At 51.3% G+C, this 21,557-nt stretch overlaps 1 protein-coding gene across 1 annotated transcript in view; it reads right to left on the bottom strand.

Annotated features, from left to right (window-relative positions):
* Nucleotides 1-21,557, bottom strand: part of KCNN1 (potassium intermediate/small conductance calcium-activated channel, subfamily N, member 1) — a 33,225-nt gene that overhangs the window by 5,791 nt on the left and 5,877 nt on the right. The window contains exons 2-6 of the mRNA XM_006876292.1: nt 10,892-11,368; nt 9,874-9,969; nt 5,026-5,444; nt 2,109-2,250; nt 473-583 (exon numbers count right to left, since the gene is read on the bottom strand). Coding sequence (XP_006876354.1) covers nt 473-583; nt 2,109-2,250; nt 5,026-5,444; nt 9,874-9,969; nt 10,892-11,287 — 1,164 coding nt within the window. The 5' untranslated portion in view covers nt 11,288-11,368. The remainder of the gene's footprint in view (nt 1-472; nt 584-2,108; nt 2,251-5,025; nt 5,445-9,873; nt 9,970-10,891; nt 11,369-21,557) is intronic.

Genomic DNA, 21,557 nt, shown 5'->3' with positions numbered 1-21,557 from the left:
CTAGCTCCCTCAGAGTGGCTGGTGGATTTGAACTGCCAACTTTTAGATTAGCAGCAGATGGCTTGACCACTGTGCCACTAGGGTCTCCAGCCTCCAGAACTGTGAGAGAAGAAATTTCTGTGGTTCCGAGTCATCCAGTATGTCTGCGAATTTGTTACGGCATCTCAAGTAAACTAATGTATGCTTAACACTGGGTCAGCTGGCCTGTCTGAACAGCCACAGTGGTGTCATGGCTGTGTTCCTAACACACTTACGTTTGTTCACCAGCGGCCAGGCCTTGTACACATGAATTCCATGATTGCACTCCGATCACCCTGGGTTTGTACATGGGGAGGCATAGTGGAGTGTGATCATGCTTTGGCATTTCCAGGCCTCCTGAAGGGCACCTGGCCATGCCCAAATGTCTCCATGCCTGGCCTAGGCATGCTGGTATGTGCGGCTCTCCCCATGGGTGCAGAGGCGGGGTCCTTACCCGCTTGTTGAGCTGTGTATCCATCATAAAGTTGTGCACGTGTTTCTCAGCCTTGGTGAGCTCCAGCTTCCGGGCCACCACAGCCACTACCAGCGCTGTGCAGCCGGCTCCCTGCATGCAGAGGGTAGGGGCACATTAGGGTCCTGCCCTGAGGTTCTCCCAGGCCATTGGCAGAACACTCCCTCCTCCAGGAAGCCTGTCATGATTAATTGCATCCCACATCTGGCCCTCTGTTGTGAATTTAACTGTTCTGCCCGCCCCCGCAAAAAAAGTGTATAAATCCTAAGCCCAATCATTGTGGATATCCTCACAACTGAACAATAAACATCATGATAAAATGAAGACTGAAGTTGTCAAGGATTTCATTGTACTTGGATCCACAATCAATGCCCATAGGAGCGGCAGTTATGAAATCAAATGATGTCACTGGGCAAATCTGCAGCAAGAGACGTCTTTAAAGGGTTCAAGAGCAAAGATGTCACTTTGAGGACTAAGGTGCGCCTGACTCAAGCCATGGTATTTTCAATCGCCTCATATGCATGTGAAAGCTGGACAGTGAATAAGGAAGACCAAAAAAGAGCAGATGTCTTTGAATGCTGGTGTTGGTGAAGAATATTGAAAATACCACGGATGGCTAGAAGAATGAACAAATCAGTCTTGGAAAAAGTACAGCCAAAATGCTCCTTAGAAGTGAGGGTGCTCTGGACATGTTATCAGGAGGGACCACTCCTGGGAAAGGACGTCATGCTTGGTAAAGTGGAGGGTGAGGAAAACCCAGGAAGATCCTCAACGTGAAGAACAGATACACAGTGACGGCGGCGGCGGCAATGGGTTCCAACCTAGCCACCTTGTGAGGATGGTGCAGGGCCGGGCAGTGTTTCTTTCTGTTATGCACAGGGTCACTCTCGGTGGGAACCAACTCCAAGGCACTAGCGAACCTATGGAACTCTGGTGGCACAGTGGTTAAGTGCTTGGCTGCTAACGGAAATCTTGGTGGTTTGAATCCAACCAGGGTTCTGAGGGAGAAAAGGCCTGGTGACCATTCCCATTAAAGATTAAATGAAAAACTAAACCCACTGCTATTGACTCTTAGAAACAAATCACCAGGCCTGTCTTCTAAAGTCTCTTTGGGTGGACTCAAACCACGACCTTACAGTTAGGGGTGTTTGTACCACATGGGGTTGCTATGAGTCAGAACTGAAGGAGTTCTGGGGTGGTGCTGTGGGTTAACTGCAGTCAGTTTGAACCACAAGGTTGGCCGTTCAAGCTCACCAGCCGCTCCTCGGAAACCCTTTATAGGGTTGCTATGGGTTGGAACTGACTCGATGGCAGTTATAACAACAGCACCGTACATAGGGAAGCAAGTGAGAACAGGTGTGGGAAAGACCAGGCTGAAGAGCTGAGGCTACAGAAACTGAGCCAGGGACTTCTGCCTGAGAGCCAGCGCCCTGCATCTGGAGTTCTAGTTCCGGAACTGTGAGGAAATACATTTCTATTGGGTAAAGCCCCCACACTTGTGCTGAGTCTAGTACCGCAGTTCTAGGACACCCTCCACACCCACTGCATTGGTTGGTGACTCCCTTCTGCCAAGCTCCCTTCATCCCAGACCCACCTGATGCCCCTGCAGTGCCCTTACCATGATGCCAGTGAGCAGACACACACCCTTCCCACAGTAGGTGTGGGGCACCATGTCACCGTAGCCGATGGAGAGGAAGGTGATAGAGATGAGCCACATGGCGCCCAAGAAGTTGCTGGTCACCTCTTGCTTGTCATGGTACCTGGGGAAGCCAGGGAGGCCGTGGTTAGTCCATGTTGGTTCCTACTTCATCACATCCCCCCAGGGCTGGGGCCAGGACAGCAGAGCACTAAGTCCACTCATGGGCAGTCGGGGTTGGGTAGAGACCCTGACTATGGACAGAGGACAAGTCTAAGGGTCAAGGTGAGATGGGGTCCTGCAGGGCAGAGTCAGGTAGTTGGTCCCAGAGCAGCCTTCTTCTCTTGGAATGCCCTACGGTTCTGAGGCTCCCACACCCTGTCCCCCAACATCCCTCCCACCCTCTCCCCTGCCTGACCCAAAGCTGCTACCCAGGACATCTGCTCTCTGTGGTCCTGGTTATAGGGCAAGGGGCCTGGGTGCAGGCACCCATAAGCCCTCCTGCACACACAGACACACAAAGACAGACAGACATAGGTGGCCAGAAGTGCCAGAAGCGGCAGGGAGTGAGGCACAAAGGAGAGGAATCCTGTCAGACACCAGGAAGCCAGGGAGACCCAGAGGAAGGAGGAGGGCATGAGAGGTGAGGACAGAGGATCAAACTCAAGAATTGAGGAAGGAGAGAAGCCAGGATGTAAGGCATCTTCAGTGTTCCAGCCTTGCACTGAAATAGGCCTGGGGCCCCAAGGCCTATAGGGGATGTGACTTTATCCTGGTCACAGAAGGGCCTGGACTGGCCTCTTGGGACCCCACCCAGTCCAAGCCAGGACTGGGGGTGTCTGGAGGGTCTACTTCAGCCTGGCCCCCAGCCTGCAAAGGCCCCTTGGCAGCTGTCTAGGGAGGCCTAGTGTGTTTGGTGCTCCAGGGGAGGTCAATAAGCATATGACCCCTTGACCAGCAGAGACCACCCTTGGGGGTTCTGGCTCAGGGACCAATGGTAGGGAGCACAGAAGAGGCGAGGCAACAGGAAGTAGGAGGTTACCCCAGTAGAGCAGAAGACACTGGCCCTATTGACCCAGGGGCAGGCTGGGGCCAGGGGTCTGGGATGAGGCAAAGATGGCTGGCCCTGGTGGGGGGTGGAGTGGAAACCCCCAGCTGGTCTGCTATTTGGGGGATCCCCAACTCTGAGTTAGATGCCATTTCTGGTCCCCCAACCTGGGCTTCAAGTCCTCTCACTTGGTGAGGTCCAGGGATTAAATGATATTTCACACCAAGACATCCGAGGCCAGCGGAGCTCTGATGGGTGCTGCCCAGAGGCAGGAGGGGACATGCGGGAGGCAGGGCAGCATGGGACAGGAACCACAGGGGCAGAGTGAGGCAGGCGGGGCTTCAAGCGTCGCAGAGCTCAGAATTTAGGATTGGCTGCCCACCGTCCCTGCCCATGCCCACCAACACAATGGCCTGGCCTGGAGCCACAGTGGTTTCCTACAAGTGTGACCCTAATCCTGATGGGGTAGTGGGCACACCCAGGGCTCCAAGGAGATCCCATGGGCCTCCCAGACTCTAGGCCTTAATCCTGGAAGGAGTTGGATGGTTGGCTTGTGAGTCTAACAGTAGGTGAGGGTAGGGAGCCTGTGGGAGAGACTGAAGGGGTGCTGAGATGGATTGAGCCCAGGGACCCCCAGGAAACACAGTCCCAGCACCACCTGCTTCAGGCCCTTCCTGAGTGAGACTCTCTCCTCACAAGCCGCCAGGTGCCCCGTGAGGCCAGCTGGGCCCTGCTTCTCCTGGAGATCCTGGGGGTCTCTAGAGAAAGCTTCTCTGCCCCAGCCTATTTCCTCATCTCTAAGCTGGGTCTGCTCACAACCAACTACGAGGGGTCCTGAAAGCAGGCTGGTCTCATTCACTCCTGACCCCTTCATTTGTAGTAGGAGACCCCCAGACTCCCGAGTCAGCTGCCCCAACAAAGCCCTAGGTCCTCCCATCTTCCTTCCATCCACCTCCTCCTGTGGCTTCCTGATGTCCAGACTGAGACCCCAGATGTGTGCCTGGTGTGCTGGGGGTCCCCTCAGCTCCCAGCCTCAGGTGGCTCCTGGCCTAGTCCTGCCTGTTGTCTTTGTTCCCTGCTGCGGCAGCTAATCTTAAATTCCTGGCAGACAGTTTGGCGGTGGTGGAAGCCCGGCCCATAGCCCAGGTGGGACTCACATGTTCTCCCTACGTCCGTGGCGGGCAGGGGAGAAGGAGACCAAGTTACACATAGGGGCAGGGAGAATGTGTCCCCGTCCCTGCTGCCCAGGTCAGAGGGGCTGGAAGAGAAGGGGCACGAGACCCTGGGGGGCAGGAGAGGGAAGCTTGGGGCCCAGGGGGTAGGCCAGGGATAGGTGGAGTGGCTGGGGACACAGGGCTGGAGGTCTAGGGGGACAGAAGTGATGGCCCAAAGTCAATGTCTGGACAGGGAGCTGCACAGGGGGCCTGAGATCAGGAGGGTAGAAGAGATGACCCCAGGGTCCCTGAGGTCATGGGTGGACACAAGGGTCACTGGAATCCTGGGGTCAGGGAGGTGGAAGGATGGCTGAGGAGTCTCAGGGTCACAGAGGTCACAGGGGTCCTGATAAGAAAGCAATGGTCCCAGGACTCCTAAGGCCATAGGCTGGTCTGGGGAGGGTCCCCAAAGGTCCTGGGGTCAAAGAGATAGAGCCACGGCCAGAGATTTCCAGCCCAGGGACCCTGAGGTCATGGGCTGCACACAGGTCTCTGGATCCCTGGGGCAGGAAGCCAAAGTATCCCCGAGGTCACAGGGGTCCTGCGTCAGAGAGATGGACAATGGCCAGGGCAGCTCTGGGACCCTGAGGTCATGGGTGTGCAAGAGGGCCAGGGTGCGTGCGTGGTGGTGGCGCACCTCTCGCAGACACGCACGGTCCAGGCGGCAACAACCCAGGACGAGATGCTGAAGACAAGCAGCACAGTGCCCGGGCAGATGGTCATGAGCGTCTTCATGACGAAGCGGGTGTTGAAAGTAACCTTGTTGAGTGCACCGATGCTGCGGCTGGAGGCATCCGTGAAGATCTTGCTGTGGAGCAACATGACACGGCCCAGCAGGTAGAGACGCAGGAACATGGGAATGGACAGCAGCACGTCCACGTCCGCCTCGGCCTCCGACGGTGCATACGTGAAGGCCAGCCGTGCCGTCCACGTGAAGCGATAGTGGCCAGGCACCGGGTGCACAGCGCACACCACCAGCTCCAGCGAGATCAGCAGCACCCTCTCGCACGTCATCGCGATACGCCAGTCGTCCGCACCATTGTCTACCATGAACAGCTGTGGAGACCAGTGGGGCAGCAGGTGGGTGTCAACCCCTCTGCCCCAGAGCACACCAGCAGTCCAAATCCCTCCCACCCATGTTATTTTGAGTGACATTTCAAAAAAACCCTCAGCCTCAATTCAAATTTAAAAGCACTGAGCGGGGTGTCTACAAATTGTTAAACATAGAGGTGCCATGTGACCCCAGTAATTCCACTCCTGGGTTTTTGCCCAACAGAAATGAAAACGTGCACCCATACAAAGACTCATAGGCATATGTTTATAGGAGCACTCTTCACACTAGTACAAAGGTGGAAACAGCCACATGTCCATCAATGAATATTCCACACACTGGAATATTATTCCGCCATAAAGAGAAAGAAGGTCCTGATACACGCTACAACCTGAATGAACCTTGAAATCACCATGCTGAGTGAAATAAGCCAGCCATTTGCAGGAAATATCTAGAATAAGCAAATGTACAGACATAGAAGGCAGATTAGTGTTACCTAAGGAGCCCTGGTGTGGCGCTGTGGGTTAATGCGCCAGACTGCAAAGCTGTTTGAATTGCGAAGTCAGCGGTTCTAGCTCACCAGCTGCTCCTCGGAAACCCTATACAGGGTTGCTATGGGTCGGAACCGACTTGACGGCACTTAACAACAACAACAAGGAGTCCTGGTGTGGTGCTGTGGGTTAATGCGCTGGACTACAAAGTCGCTTTGAACTGCAAAGTTGGCGGTTCAAGCTTACCAGCTGCTCCTTGGAAACGCTGTACAGGGTAGCTATGGGTTGATATTGACGCAATGGCACTTAACAACAACAACAACAACAAGGCACCCTGGTGTGGTGCTGTGGTTCAAACTGACTTTGCAGTCCTGCACATTAACCCACAGCACCACAAACTGTCTCTGACTCCTATCTCATGGTGACCTCATGTTTGTAGATCAGAACGGCTCCAGAGGTTTTCCAAGCTGCAACCTTTCAGGAGATCTTCAGGCCCTTTCTTTTGAAGAATCTCTGGTTAGTTTCAAACTGCTAACCTATGGACTAGTAGTCAAATGTTTAACTGTCTGTACCAGCCAGGGACTAAGGCACATTTATTCATTTTTCTTTCTTTTTCATGTGTTATTTTAAAATGAGTAATGATAAAGGAAATCTAAAATAAGAAAAATGGGGATAAAAAACACTTCCTTAAAACATGTCGTGACTACAGGGATTTGTGGTTACTGTGGGATGGGGGAGGGGTGGCGGGGAGTGAAAAAGAAAAAACCTGGTGAGAGCTGTTCATTACAGAGGCAAGTTCTGCCCACGCATGTGCGATCTGAACATGGGCAGCCTGCCGGAGCTCCCCTTGGGCCTTAACAGGGGGGCCGCAGCAGTGTCTGGAGCTAGGACGAGGCACCAGGAAAAATCCTATTTATCAGTCCTCTTAGAGACAGAGGCCAAAGGAGGAATCAAGAATTTGATGCTGTCTTTATTTAAGATGTTGGTATTGGGCTCAGCATGGATTTTTTGGCATTTGTTTCACTTTTTGAAAATATCACATTTAAATAGTATTTATCTTGACGGCTGAGTTCTTGGTCTCTCCTGATATTTTATGGCTGCAGTAAATGCCTCATTCACTCCCCCAGTTCCCGCCCTGACTGGCTCCTGATGTTCAGTAAGGCTAAGAAGGGCCTTAGGTGTTTTCCTGAGTGGGGGCTTTCCAGCCCCTAAGGAAAGTTTGGTGTTTTATTTTGTTTTTTTATAAGCTTGTTGTTGTGAAGAGCTCTTGAGTCAGTTCCAACTCATAGCAACCATTTAGGATTTCCGAGGAGTGACTGATGAGTTTGAACCACCTGCCTGGCAGTTTAAACCAACCTTGCAGGCCAGTGTTTAGCCTACAGCGCCACACCAGGACTCCTTTTCTAAGCATATGGCGATCTAATTCACTTACCATACCATCACCCATTTAAAGTCTACAACTCAATGGTTTTAAGGATAGTCACAAAGTATGTAACCACACCATCTGTATCTAGTTCCACAACATTCTCATCATCCCAAAGGAAGACCCTGCATCCATGAACAACCCATGATCCCCTTCCCCAAGGTCTGTTGCTGTTATTAGGTGTTGTCGGGTCAAATCTGACTCATAGCGACCCTATATGAGAGAGTAGACGTGTTTCCTAGGGTTTCCTAGGCTGTGCCATAAACACTGGACTGCAAACCACAAGGTCGACAGTTTCAGCCCACTAGTCACTGGGAGAAAGAAGAGGCTTTCTGCTCCTACAAAGATGTAGAAATATAGCCTTGGAAACCCTATCCAGGCCACTATGAGTCAGAACTGACTCGAGGGCACTTAACAGCAACAATCTATCTATACGGAAGCAGACATCAGTCTTTTCTCGAGCAGAGCCACTGGGGGGTTTCAACTGCTGCCGCATGCCCCAAGGCCTCGGCAACCACTAATCTACGTTCTGTCTATAGATTTGCCTGTTCTGAGAATTGCTTATAAATGGAATCGCACAATATGTAACCTTTTGTGTCTGGCTTCTCTCGCTGGGCATGTTTTCTAGGTTCACTCACACTGTAACATGCAGATCATCTTTAAAAAAAAAAATTTTTTTTAGATCATCTTTTAATTCCATTTTTTCCAAGAAATTTTTGAACCCCCATTTTTTGTGTGTGTGCGTGGACTGTATGGTTTGAATTGTGTCCTCCTCCTAGGTTGACATCCTAACTCGCAAATGTGACCTTGTTTAGAAATAAGGTGTTTTTGAAGATGCTAGCAGTTAATTAATTTAATAAGATCAAACCTACTCCACTGGGTCCTAACCCTTTCTGACGGGGTGTCTTATAAATAGGGAGATCAGAGTGGGGGTACAAACACCATGTATACTGGGTCCCAACCCTTTCTGAGGGGTGTCTTATACATAGGGAGAACAGAGTGGGGGACCACAGGGTTTTGAAGAAGCAGATCGCCAGCCTTTCTTTCAAGACACCTTTAGGTAGATTTGAACCCTCAACTTCTTGGTTAGTAGTCGAGTGCTTAACCATTTAGGCCACCCAGGGACTGGGACAGCATGTGAAGCTGCACAGAAAAGCAATCAAGGAACCCAAGAAATACCTGGGATTAACTCAATGCCAATTGTTGGGGGTGGGGGGTTGGTTTTCAGATGGTATCACACAGCTGAATCGTATTCCCTGTGTGGATGGACCCCATTCATTCATCTGTTAATGGATACTTCGGTTGTTTCTACCTTTTGACTAGTGTGCACAGTGGTGACAGGAACATGAGTGTACAAGTTTCTGTGTGGGCTTGTGTTCAGTTTGTTTGGGTAGACACCCAGGAGTGGCATTGGCGGGTAACTTTGTTTAATCAGCTGAGGAGCCACCATGCTGTTTTCGATACTAGTTGTCTCCTTTGAAACTGCTTGCCTTCTAACCCAGCCAGAACCTGGTTTCTCTCCTGCATGTCAGGCCCCGATACCCCTGCAGACACCTGCACTAGGTTATGACTCCTTCGGTGTGTGGACTTTTTCCATCCTGTCTCCATACCAGACTGTAGTTCCTCAAAGTCAGGGACCAGAGGCTAGAGGCTAAGAGCAAGCTTTGATGTTCTATGGTTTCTGTATCCCTAGGTGATGTCTTGCCAGAGCTGGCATTACCATATAACTCTGAAAACAGGAGGACAAACTCCCTGGAGATCCAATCAAACATAAAAATGGACCTGGCTGTTACAAATACCAGTTTTCACGGCTGCAAAGTCTTGGAAAACCCTGGGGTTTTCAAAACAACTGCTGTGTGTCTGCCCTCCCCCTCTTCCTCCCTCCGCTCCCCACCCCCCCCCATCCTTTCCAACAAGGGGCCCAGGTGTGGCAAGAACTCAGCTAAGTGAACCAACCCAAGCTTGGCATTCTCCGATCATCTTTGCTCTCTTTTTGAAATAGTCAACTCATAGCAAACCCATGTATGCAGAGCAGAAGTGTGCTCCGCAGGGGTTTCAAGGCTGTGATCTTCCAGAAGCAGATCACCAGGTCTTTCTTCCATAGCTTCTTTGAGTAGGTTCGATCTGCCAATCTTTTGGCTGATAGTAGAGTGCTTAGCTGTTTGTGCCACCCAGTGAAGAAAATGCTGTTGTTGTTAAGTGTCATTGAGTTGGTTCTGATTCCTAACAACCTAGTATAGGATTTCTGAGGCTGTAAATCTTTATGCCAGCAGAAAAATCTCATCTTTCTCCACTGGAGCAACTGGTGGATTTGTTCGAACTGCTGACCTTGTGGTTAGCAGCCTGATGAGTAACCCATTCCTCTACCAACACTTTTTTAAGGAAATTTAGAGGAACCCAAAGAGTGTATTCTCATGTTTATGGTTTTGCTTTCTATAAAGGCCTGATTGGTCATTTTGTGTTTTGGGAGCAGGGTGTGGAGGGGCTGAGGGGCACTGGATCCTGCCTTGTGGTACTGACCTGGATCTCGCGGGCATGGTACAGGACAACAAGGCCCAGCAGGATGATGGTGGAGAAACTGATGAGGCATTTCAGTGCAAACGAGTACAGGGACTCCTGGGCAGAGAGAAGAGATGGACAGATGGATGAATGCTGGAGGCGGTAGCTGGCCCTCTGCCCACCTGGGCTCTCTGCTGTGGGTAAGTGGTACCGACTTACCCAACTAAGCTGGGGTCACAGTGCCCCCTTCTTGCTGGGGGACCCCTACACTGAGCCCCGGCTTTCTCCCTTGCCAAGTTGGGGGAGGAGGGGCCTGCTTTGTGGAAAGAATGTCGCCTGAGTGGGCGCATGGGAAGATCTCAGAAGCACTTCTGTGTCCTAAGTCCTCAGGGCTGGGTGGATGACAAGTGGATCGCAGTTTGAAGGGATAAGACATGGCGTTTCACTGTAAAAAGGTCGGGCTTCCTGCGGTCCTGGCACTTCACAGTTTCGATGCCCTGGCCTGGTGTGAACTTAGCCGTTTATATGGACTGGACTCCTACAGGACCAGTACTTCAGTTTATACAACCTAGCCTCTGTGGGCACCACACTTCACAGTTTAGATAGCCTGCAGTTACGCAGCTCTTCACAGGCTGGCATTTCACAAATGGCCTCATAGTATATAAAGCCTGAGCCCACGAAGATCCAGCACCCACAGTTTCTTGTGCTGACTTGACCCTTATCTCTCTCCATCCTCATACACACTGTGGTGACCAGTGTCCTCCAAGATTCAACCCCAGGCCCAAGTGCTCCTGCCTTCCCAGGACCCCCATTCTGTACCCATCCTGGGGGACAACCCCTCCTGTAGGGCAGTGGGAATGGCTCGGATCTCCCTCTCCATCGCACCCTCCCTTCTGCCCCAGGAGGTGGCATGGTGGCAGCTCAGGACACCCCACCCTCTTGCTGGGCTACTGGACCCACAACCTCAAGTCCAAGAGATAGAGAGAGACAGGCCCTGTGGGGTATCCTTGGGACACAAGGGGGATAAGGTGGTTCCTACCTTGGTGTAGACGCCCCAGGACAGCTCCGTCTCAGTCACCATGACAACGATGCCAAACATGCCAAAGATGAGTGCGTAGTCACTGAGTCGCTTCCGCTTCTCAAATAGGGCCCGCCGGTGGCCCAGGCGGTGGCCTGCATTAGGAGGCTTCCCTGAATGTCCCTGCCCACCTGCCTCATCCTCCTCCTCATTGTCCTCCTCTTCCTCCTCCTCCTTGGGCTGCCCCTGGGAACAGGGCTGGGCCAACTCGCTCTTGACCACAACCACCTGCAGACCCGGGCTGTGCAGGGCCTGGGGGGCACAGCCGGCCTCAGGGTCCACGGGGTCTCGGCCCAAGGCTGCCGGCACACTGCCCAGCGGCTGCCCCACACTGCCATTGTGGCTGTGGCTGTTCATGACTATCTGGGGGCAGGCGTCAGGCTCGATGCAGGCTCTCCGGGGCCCAGCATGGCGCAGCAGCTGGGCTCCTGCGCTGACCTACAGAGGCACAGGGAAGATAAAGTTACAGCCAGAGGTCACCTAGTATCTCACCGACTGACCACAGGGACAGAGGCCATTACCCAAACTCTAGAAACTTCTAATGCTCAGGAGCCATGGGACTCAAACACAGAGACTTCTGTGCAGTATACCTAGAGCTCATTGCATGGAAATTTACCATACTAGAAACACCTATGTCAGCCTCTCCTGCTCAAGACCCTTCCATGACTCCCTAGCACCCTCCTTGCAAAAGGCCAATTCCTTGCAGTAGCCTAAAAGCCCTCTACAGACCACTTCCTCCTAACTCATCCATTCACTCTCCCCAGTTTCACGCTCCCTCCACTTTGGCCTCCCTGTGACCAGAATCCGCAAGTTCAAACCTGCCTCAGGGCCTTGCACATGCTGTTCCCTCTGCTGTAATGTAGTCCCATTGGAATCACCTCCTTGAAACCTGACTTGCCAGACCCTCTCCCTGGCCCACACCAGACACCCCTCTCCCCTAGCCTACCATTTGTCCACCTGTGCACGCACCTCCATCTGCCACCCAGATCAGTGTGTACTGAGCAGGTACATGCCAGTCCCTGGGTAGTGCTCAGCTGTTAGTGGGAAGATTGGCGTTTCCAGTCAACCCAGAGGTACCACGTAACAAAGGCCTGGAGAGCAGCTTCTGAAAATTCAGAAATCTATAAAGTTCAGTGCTACTCTGACACATGAGGTTGCCATGAGGTAACTTAATGACAAGTGGTTTGGCTTTCCATATGTCAGGTTTAGTTCTTTACACAAATTTTCTTCCATTATCTTTATGACACCCCTAAGTAGGGAGGGGATGGTCCAAGGATTTGCCCATCTTTGTTGTTGTTAGGTGCTGTCGAGTCAGTTCCTACTCACAGCAACAACAGAATTAAACAGTGCTTAATCCTGCGCCATCCTCACAGTCGTTGCTAGGTTTGAGCTCACTGTTGCATCCACTTTGTCAATCCATCTAGTTGAGAGTCTTCCTTTTTTTCCTCTTACCCTCTACTTAACCAAGCGTGATGTCCTTCTTCAGGGACTGGTCCCTCCTAATAGCATGTCCAAAGTATATGAGACTCCTCCCTTCTAAGGGACATTCCTGGTTGTACTTTCTCCAAGATAGATTTATACATTTTTATGGCAGTCCAGAGTATCTTCAATATTTGTGACCAAATCTATTCAAAAGCATCAGTTCTTCTTCAGTCTTCCTTATTCATTGTCCAGCTTTCTCATGCATATGAAAAGGCCATGGCTGCAGTCAGGTGCACCTTAGTCCTTAAAGTGACATCTTGGTTTTTCAAAAGTTGAAAGTTCTTCTACAGCAGATTTGTCCAATGCAATGTGTCCTTTGATTCCTTGACAGCCACCTTTATGGGGTTTGATTGTGGATCCAAATAAAATGAAATCTTTGATAACTTCAATATTTCTTCCAGTTGTCACGATATTGCTTATTGGCCCAGTTGTGAGGATTTTTGTTTCCTTCATGCTGAGGTGTAATCTACATTGGACTGTCATCTTTGATCTTCAATAGTAAGTACTTCAAGTCCTCTTCACTTTCAGCAAGCAAGGTTGTACCATCTGCATAGCACAGGTTGTTAATGAATCATCCTCCAATCCTGATGCCGAGTGCTTCATATAATCCAGCTTCTTGCAGCCTGGACTCAGCGTACAGATTGAATAAGTATGGTGAAAGGGTATAACTTTGGCACACACCTTTCTTGAGTTTAAACCTTGTTCTGTCTGAAGGACTGCCTCTTGGTCTGTGTACTAGCTCCTGAGCACAATGAGGTATTCTAGAATTTCCATTCTTTGCAATGTTACCCATAATTTGTTGTGATGATTCATACAGTCAATAAAGCACAGGTAAATATCTTTCTGGTATTCTCTGCTCTCAGTCAAAAGCCATCTGATATCAGCAATGATATCCCTAGTTCCATGTCCTCTTCTGAATGCAGCTTGAATTTCTGGCAGTTTCCTGCAACCATTTTTAAATTATCTTCAGTGAAATTTTACTTGTGTGTGATATCAATGATATTACTGGGTAATTTCTGCATTGTTGGATCATGTTTCTTTGGAATAGGCACAAATATGAACCTCCTCCAGTCAGCTGGTCAGGTAGCTGTCTTCCAAATTGCTTGGCATAAGTAAGGGTTTCCAGCACTGCATCTGTTTGCTGAAGCAACTCAGTTGGTATTCTGTTAAATCCTGGAGCCTTGTTTTTTCCTAAGGCCTTCAAAGCAGCTTGGATTTCTTCCTTTAATACCTTGATTCTTGATTATACGCTACTTCCTGAAATGGCAGAATGTTGATCGATTCTTTTTTGGTACAATGACTCTGTGTGTTCCTTCCATCTTCTTTTGATGCTTCCTGCATCGGTCAACATTTTGCTCATGGAAACCTCCAGTATTGAAACTTGAGACATGAATTTTTCTTCAGTTCTTTCAGTTTGAGAAATGCTTAGCATGGTTTCCCTTTTGGTTTTCTAACTACAGGACTTTGCACATTTCATCCGAGTTACTATTTGTTGGAAATACCCTTTTTTATAGTACAGTGACTACAATAAGCAGGGACCTTGCCAGACAGAATACTGATAAAACCAATTGTTGTTGTTAAGTGCCCTCAAATCAGTTCCAGCTCATAGCGACCCTGGATAGGGTTTCTGAGGAGCACCTGGTGAGCTTGAACCACTGACCTCGTGGTTCAAACTGACATTGCAGTCCAGCGCATTAACTTGCGGCGCCACACCAGGACTTCGATCAAACCAATTACATCTATAGAAAAAGACCCCAGTGTCTTTCCTATCATCAAGGTCATATTCTCCACTATGGATCCTTCTTTGTCTCCAACTTTCACATTCTGATCACTAGCAATTATCAATGCATCGTGATTGCATGTTTGATCAATTTCAGACTGAAGAAGTTGGTAGAATTCTTCAATTTCATCAGCACTGGCTTTCATAATTGGCATGTAAATTTGAATAACAGTGGTATTAACTAGTCTTCCTTCTTGTTGTTGTGAAGTGCCGTCGAGTCAGTTCTGACCCACAGCAACCCTGTATAGGGTTTCTGAGGAGCAGCTGGTGAGCTTGAACTGCCAACCTTGCAGTTCAAATGACTTTGCAGTCTGGCACATTAACCCACAGCGCCACACCAGGCCTCCGGTCTTCCTTGTAGGAGTAAGAAAATTATCCTATCACTGATAGTGCTATACTTCAGGATAGGAACATATTTTGTTTGACAATGGATGTGACATTGTTCCTCTTCAAGTTGTCATTCCTGGCATTTTTGTTGTTAAGTGCTGTTGAGTCGGTTCCAACTCATATCAACTCTGTATAGGATTTCCAAGGAACGGCTGGTGAGCTTGAACCGCCAACCTTGTAGTTGAAACCAACCTTGTAGTTGAAACCAGTGCACTAACCTGCAGCGCCACACCAGGACTCCATTCCTAGCACAGCAGATCATAATACTGTCTAATTCAATATGGCCAATACCAGTCCAAATGCCTAGGATCTCTATCTTCAAATGTTTCATTTGATTTTTGGTGATTTCAAATTTTCCTAGATTCATACCTTGTACATCTCATTCTGATTATTAATCAGTGTTTTCAGTTGTTCTCATCTTGAGTTGTACCACATCTGAGTTCTACTTCAGTTGTATTTTGAGTACCTTCTATCCTGATGAGAAAAAGAGGAAGACCCCCAACGAAATGGATTAGCCAGGTGGTATCAATGATGGCGTCAAGTGTGGCAGCGGTAGTGAGGTTGGCCCAGGATCGGACATTGTTTCGTTCTGCTGTGCATGGGGTCGCTATGAGTCGGTTCCGACTCGATGGCACCTGACAACAACAACACCATCATGATGAGGGGCTCATCTTCCAGCACTATAACACAATGTGCCATGTGCCGTGGAGTCAGTTCTGACTCATAGCGACCCTGTACAGGGTTTCCAAGGCTGTAAATCTTTACGGGAGCAGAAAGCCTCATCTTTCTCCAGTGGAACAGCTGGTAGTTTCGAACTGCTGACATTGCAGCTCTCAGCCCGATTCGTAACCACTACACTACCAGAGCTCCTTACACAATAGTCCACCACTGTTCATACAGAAGGTTTTCACCAGCCAAGTTTTTAGTAGATTGCTAGTTCCTTTCTAGTCTTAGTCTGGAAGCTCTGGCCACCACAGGTGAGCCTGCTGATATCCGAAATACTGGTGGCAAGCTTCCAGCATCAGAGCAAAATACAGGTCCCCAGAGTTTGACAAACCACTAACAAGCTTTATACACAGGGAAACTGAGGCTTAGCACTTAGAACCTACCCAAAGTCCCAGCATCCCCTTACAGGGAAAATTCTGGATTTCTCCTAACAAGTCAGTTAGGTGGTGGTGGGCTCAGTGATGCCCTCTATAAAAGGCCAGGTCATCTGGGGATAGAGGGGATGTACCGGTTGTGGCACCACTTGAAACCCTGGGGACAATGGACTCGGAAACTGTCATTGAAGGACATGCCCGGGTAAGGTGCGCTGATAAACAGGATGAGGAATGGCCTTGACCGAGACACCACCTACGTAGCTGGACCGCCTGTGTCTCCTCCAGAGTCCCCCCTGGACCTTCTGCCTCATTCACTGTGTGTCCCCAGATGCTGGTGCTGGGGTATGGTAGGAGCACAAAATGTGTCCCTCCAATCCATGGATGAGTGACCCAACCCCTCACCCGACTCACACTGACCACCTGCAGCCTCCTGTCCCAGCCCCTGTCCAACCCCGAAAGGTCTCAGCTGCCAGACTAGATTGGAAACCTGCTCCAGCCCCTGCCCATACCTGAGGGATGATGAAACCCCAGGCACCTCTTCCACTGTTCATCCCCCACCCCCCAAAGACACAGTAGGTCCCTACTGTGGCAGGCCTGTGGGTAAGAGAGGCAGGTGGCCTGGTAGATAGGACCAGAGAGAAGGGAGGGCCGAGGGCCACTGCAAATGACCTTCTGAAACGCACCGATGAGGATGCAATTTGGGGTGACTCAGCCGGCAGACGCATGGGCCAAATGCAGCTGCCGCATGTCTGCCATGTTCCTCCCTGCCTGCTGGCCATGTCCTAAGGTGCCCTGGACAGGGAGGGGTGGGGAGGGGGTGGCTGGCAAGTGGCTTCTGAGAGGGCAGAGGGATGCCCACAACATGAATGTGGACAGAGCACTTACTGTATACAGAAGTGTTCCATTTTACCGCTGTAATTCAGCAAGGCAATTATGCTCCTGTCCCCATTTTGCAGTGCAGAGACGGGCTCAGAGCGCTTCAGTAACTTACACAAGTACACACGACCAGAGAGGACAGGAACTGAGTTAGTATTGCCATGGGGAGGGAGGAGAAAGGCGCATAGAGAGGGAGGCAGTCTGGCTCTTCCCCTAAGGAATGGGGGCCCCCAAGAGGGCTGAGGTGTCACAGGACCCTACAGGGAAAACAGCAGCTCAGAGACCCATTTCTAAGGGCTGGGAAGGACCAGAGGGCCCTGTAGACATGGGGACTCCCTCCCCTTCTCAGAGCATCCTGGGCACCCTTGGGGTTCTCCAGAAGCCCAGGAGTCGCTCTGAAATCACAGTCAAGATTTGGATGTCCATTAGGGGAATGTTTTTCTGGGTTGAAGCCTCCAGGTTTACCAACATGTTTCCCCAAAAGGTTATGTGGGTAGGGTTGCATTTGGTTTTGAGTGCTCCTGGAACTGCCAAACAAGTCCAAATGGTTAGATAGTTGGCTATTAACCAAGGGATTGGTGGTTCAAATTCATCCAGAGGCACCAAGGAAGACAGACCTGGCAATCTGCTTCCAAAAAATCATCCATTGAAAGTTCTCTGCAGTTCTACTCTGACACACATGAGGATGCCTAGAGTGGAAATACACTAGAAGGCAACTGATTTGGGTTTTGTTTGGAACTGCCAAAATTGCCTAAAGTTTCTAGAGCACAAGACCTCTGTCCCCTGAAACCTGGAGTAGGGGGCTGAGTAGAGCCTCTCTCCACACTACCCCAGAACGACATAGAGTTTTATGTGAACACTGAAACCCAGGCAGGGGTAGGGGGAATGAGAGTGGGGACAGAGAGGCTGGCTTCTCCCCAGTCCACAAGACCTGGGAAACAGAAGAAGGTTATCCAGGACCCCTCCTTTCACACGGTGCGTATGAAAGGTTGAGGCACCTGCCCAGGAATAGACCCTCAGGTGCTCCTGGCAAGAAGTGATGTCACCGGGTGGGTACCTGAAATGTCATGAATGTAATCGCTCTCTAGACTCACACCCATGGATTTCACAGAAGTCCTGGTGGGTTCAGTGTCAGAGGCAGCTCTCACTATTGGGCAAAAGGCCCAGCCTTTCACTTTCAGGAAAAACAACATCCTAGTGGACCCTTCCTGGATGTTTGGGTTTGTTGTCGATCCCAGTTGGGTGGTCATGTGACCATGTGTGCCTGTGGAGGGTGGATGAGGTCCCTGATGCTCCCCAGCTATCTAAAGGCCTGGGGACACCAGGTGAAATGATTCCCCTCTCCCTTCCCCCATGGGACGATGCCCAGGGTGGAGGGGCCGCAGGATGTGCTGGCTGCCCACTTCATCCCCACCTATCTTAAACTTGCCAGTGGGTGCAACTAGCTTCCCTGAGTCCTGTTTTGCTCTTCCCTTCTCTCCCCGCCCACTGGATGCACACCTGCTGCCCTGTCCTCTCAGGGTCTAGGGGGGGTTGGGAGACTGGATCCTTGACCCCTGCCTTGTGGGGATCCCTCTAACTTCTATTTGGAGTCAGTGGTACGGGTCTCTGCGTGACCTCGTTGTCTCTCCGTAAGCCAGTCCCTCCGCAAGCCAGTCCCTGTACTGTTCCCGTACTGATAGCCCCCCTACTGGCCCGTTTCTATGGAGTTTGGAGACTGAAGTCTCGCTGCTCGCCCCCCTCCCCTAGTGAGCCCAGTTACTCCTCCATCCCGAGAAGGGTCCCCAGATCACTCACTCAAGCAGAGTTCCCACCTACATCCCGTTATGCCCTGGGGTTCCCAAGCCACAGAGACTCTCTCAGGCGCCCCTCCTCAGGCGCCCCTGTAAGTGACTCAGGACCCCCGCGCTCACGCCCCATACCTGTGGGGCTCGACCCGGACGGGTGAAAGAGGTTGGCCGGGACAGGGTCCCGTGCAGCCGAAGACCTTGGGGCCGGAGTGGGCCGAATGCGGGATTCGGGAGCCGCCCCCCGCCGCCGGGTTCCGGGCCGGGGGCGCCCGTGGGGGTCACCAGCGGGGCCCGGCCCGGGGGCGGCGGGGACCGCGGGCGCATCCCCCGGTACCCTGTTGACCGGCCGGGCGGGGGGGGGGGCGTTGGGGGGCGCAAGCGACAGCCCAGTCAGAAGAGGAGGGGGCGGTGCGCCGCGGGCGGCGCCTATGATTGGCTGAGCGCAGGGTGGCACCGCCTCCAGCGACCCCACAAGCCCCGCCTACACTTAAAGACCCAGCGTTCCCAAGTTACCCAGCGCGTGGCAGGTACACGAACTATAGCCCTCTTGCCCCGCGCAATCGAAAGGATCTTAGCGAAGTGACAATCCCCTTCTCCAACATTTCTCGGGATCCCCTTAATCAGCACCTCTTCCAACTCGGTTCCCTAAATCGGGTCCCTAACAACTTTACAAAGCGATTCACAATCACCCCGAAATGACCTCCTCAGCTGCCTGTTCCGTGTGGGGACACCTTCTTTAGGCGGGATGTTGGCATATGGGGTGCCTCGGAACAGGGCTGGGGGTTTTCGGGCTGGGTGGTAGGGGTTGGAGGGCACCGTCCCTGCAAAGTAGAGATGCTAGCTCAGATTCACCTCCTCAGTCAGGAACCCCAACACCAAGATGAGTAGAGCAGGCCAGAGGGAACCTGGGGAACTGGGACTGCCAGGACTGCGGCCCCCCAAAAATTGAGGTCACTGAGGGTGACCTTGGGCAGCTTATTCATTCACCATTAACAGCCCTCTCTCTCTCGGAGTCCTGAGAGGGGCCACCTGGCCTTTTCCTCTCCACCCTCCTCCCACCCCACCCACAGTCTCATTGACTCTGCTGCAAGCTAGAGGTGACAGTGTCTAGCTGGAACTCTTGGAGCCCTGAGACTGCGCCTCAGCGGGGCATCTCCCTAACCCCATCTGTTTCCTCCCCTGGGGAGTCTTTATCACTGTCACTACCTGAGAGCCAGGGCGGCTGGCTTGTCTTACTCCTGCTGTTAGGAAAATCGATGGACTTAAGAAATGAATGAGGGGCCCATGTTAGGGCAGGAAGTAGGGCTAAGGAGCCCTGGAGGCAGCCAGGCTGGGCAGGGTCGAGTATAATAAGCCTAGGGTGGGCAGACAAGGCTCCTAGCTCCACTCCTTCAGCCTGTTCATCCCAGCTCATCAGGGCTGCCTGGGGACCAGCTAAGCCTTGCTGTGTCCATGGGGTCTTGCCTTAGCAGACATGAGAAGTTTTGGAAGACAATAGGAGCTTGAGATGGGCTGTGGGGACCTGAAGGAACAGATTCACAGCTCTGCCCCAGGGCAGGTTACACCTCCCATGGCCCTGGCTGCCCAGCCATCCCATCTTCCCTTAGCACTTTGGGGGGCTCCTTCTAAGCACACCTGTGATGGAGCCTTTCACACTTTTCTCAGGGCTCCGTTAGCAGCTGTCCATGGGCTGACCCCAGTTATGGAATCCCTACAATGTTTAATGTCTTTGAATTTGAGTCGCACATGCACAAGTCCAGGAATCTGGGTGGCACAAACGGTTTGGGTTTGACTGCTAACCTAAATGGTTGTTTGAATCTACCCAGAGGTGCTTCAGAAGAAAGGTCTGGCAATCAGCTTCTGTAAAGATTACAGCCAAGAAAACCTGATGGAGAGCAGAGATTAGTGGTATTCTGTAACCCAGGGGGTCCCCATGAGACAGGTACAGGCATTCACAGAGCCCTCAACTACAGTGCCTTCCTCCCATCTCCCCTTTGGGCCTACAGCTTTCATATACTCTGCCGACCTCTGGAAAGGGCCCTCCTCCCCTCAAGCACCCTGCCCTGAGGAATTGCCTCCATCTGCCCTGCTTGGGTGTAGATGGGATGGGGTAGGGCTTTGGGTGGAGGCTGCCTGGGTTCTCTGTTCCAGACAGAATTTCCTCAGCTGATGAACTCCTGGTGGTTTTACAGCCAGAGCCACCTCCCTACACATCCCTTCACAGACCAAGGGCAGGCCAGGTGGGGGCAGGCCAACAGGAAGTACTACCTCAAGGGGCCTGAGGGCAGTAGACCTGGGAGATGCTCAGAGTACCAACCCTAAGGGACCCAGGCTATGCGGTCTCCCCACAAGATGTGTACTCAACAAAGTCACACAATCTGAGCCTTGAAATCAGGCCCAATGTCTGGGTGCCTAGATGGAGGCCCAACCAGGGCCTCCAGGGAATGTCAAGATCACTTGGCAGAGGGAAAAGTAGTCACTCACTCACCTAGTCATCCATTCATTCATTTGTTCACTTATCCATAGAACCTTTCCTCGGAACCTGGTACCGGGGAAGTAGCACCTGTGGCAGATATAGCTCCTGGCCCTCATGGGTAACCTTCCAGCAAAGAAGTCCTTGGGTGGCACAAACAGTTAAGTACTCAACAACGAGCCAAAAAATCAACAGTTCAAACCCACCCAGAGGTTCCTCAGAAGAAAGTCCTAAAGCTCTCTGCTTTCAAAGATCACAGCCTTGAAAATCCTAGTGAGTACAGTTGTAAAACTCTGTACACTGGGGTTGCTGTGATTCGGAGTTGATGCCACAGAATCTGACAATTAACAAAGGAGGACAACTCTTTCCAAGTGAAGAAATAAAACACTAAGAATTCCAGATAGACACAGGTGTTGTTGTTGTTAGGTGCCATCGAGTTGGTATCAACTCAACTTGGAAAAAGATCCAATGAAGCAATGAACTTGAGGGAATAGGTAGTGGAGATAGGAAGGCCAGGAGGGGACCTTTGAAAGGGACTGAGGAGCTGGTGTAGGAAGAGCTGGGAGAACAGGGTATCAAGTCCAACTGTATCAAGGTCCTGGGGTAGACCTGAGAAAGCAAATTCAAGAAAGAGTGAAGGCAACACCGATAAGGGGAAGTGAGGGAAAAACAGCAATGAAGCGGTGAGCTAAGCCCTACAACGTTCAATAGACTTTTGTGAACCCGGGTGAAGACCTGG

This window comes from Chrysochloris asiatica, unplaced genomic scaffold (assembly GCF_000296735.1).
Source record: "Chrysochloris asiatica unplaced genomic scaffold, ChrAsi1.0 scaffold00374, whole genome shotgun sequence".
NCBI lineage: Eukaryota > Metazoa > Chordata > Mammalia > Afrosoricida > Chrysochloridae > Chrysochloris > Chrysochloris asiatica.
This window is presented reverse-complemented; position numbering and strand designations above follow the sequence as displayed.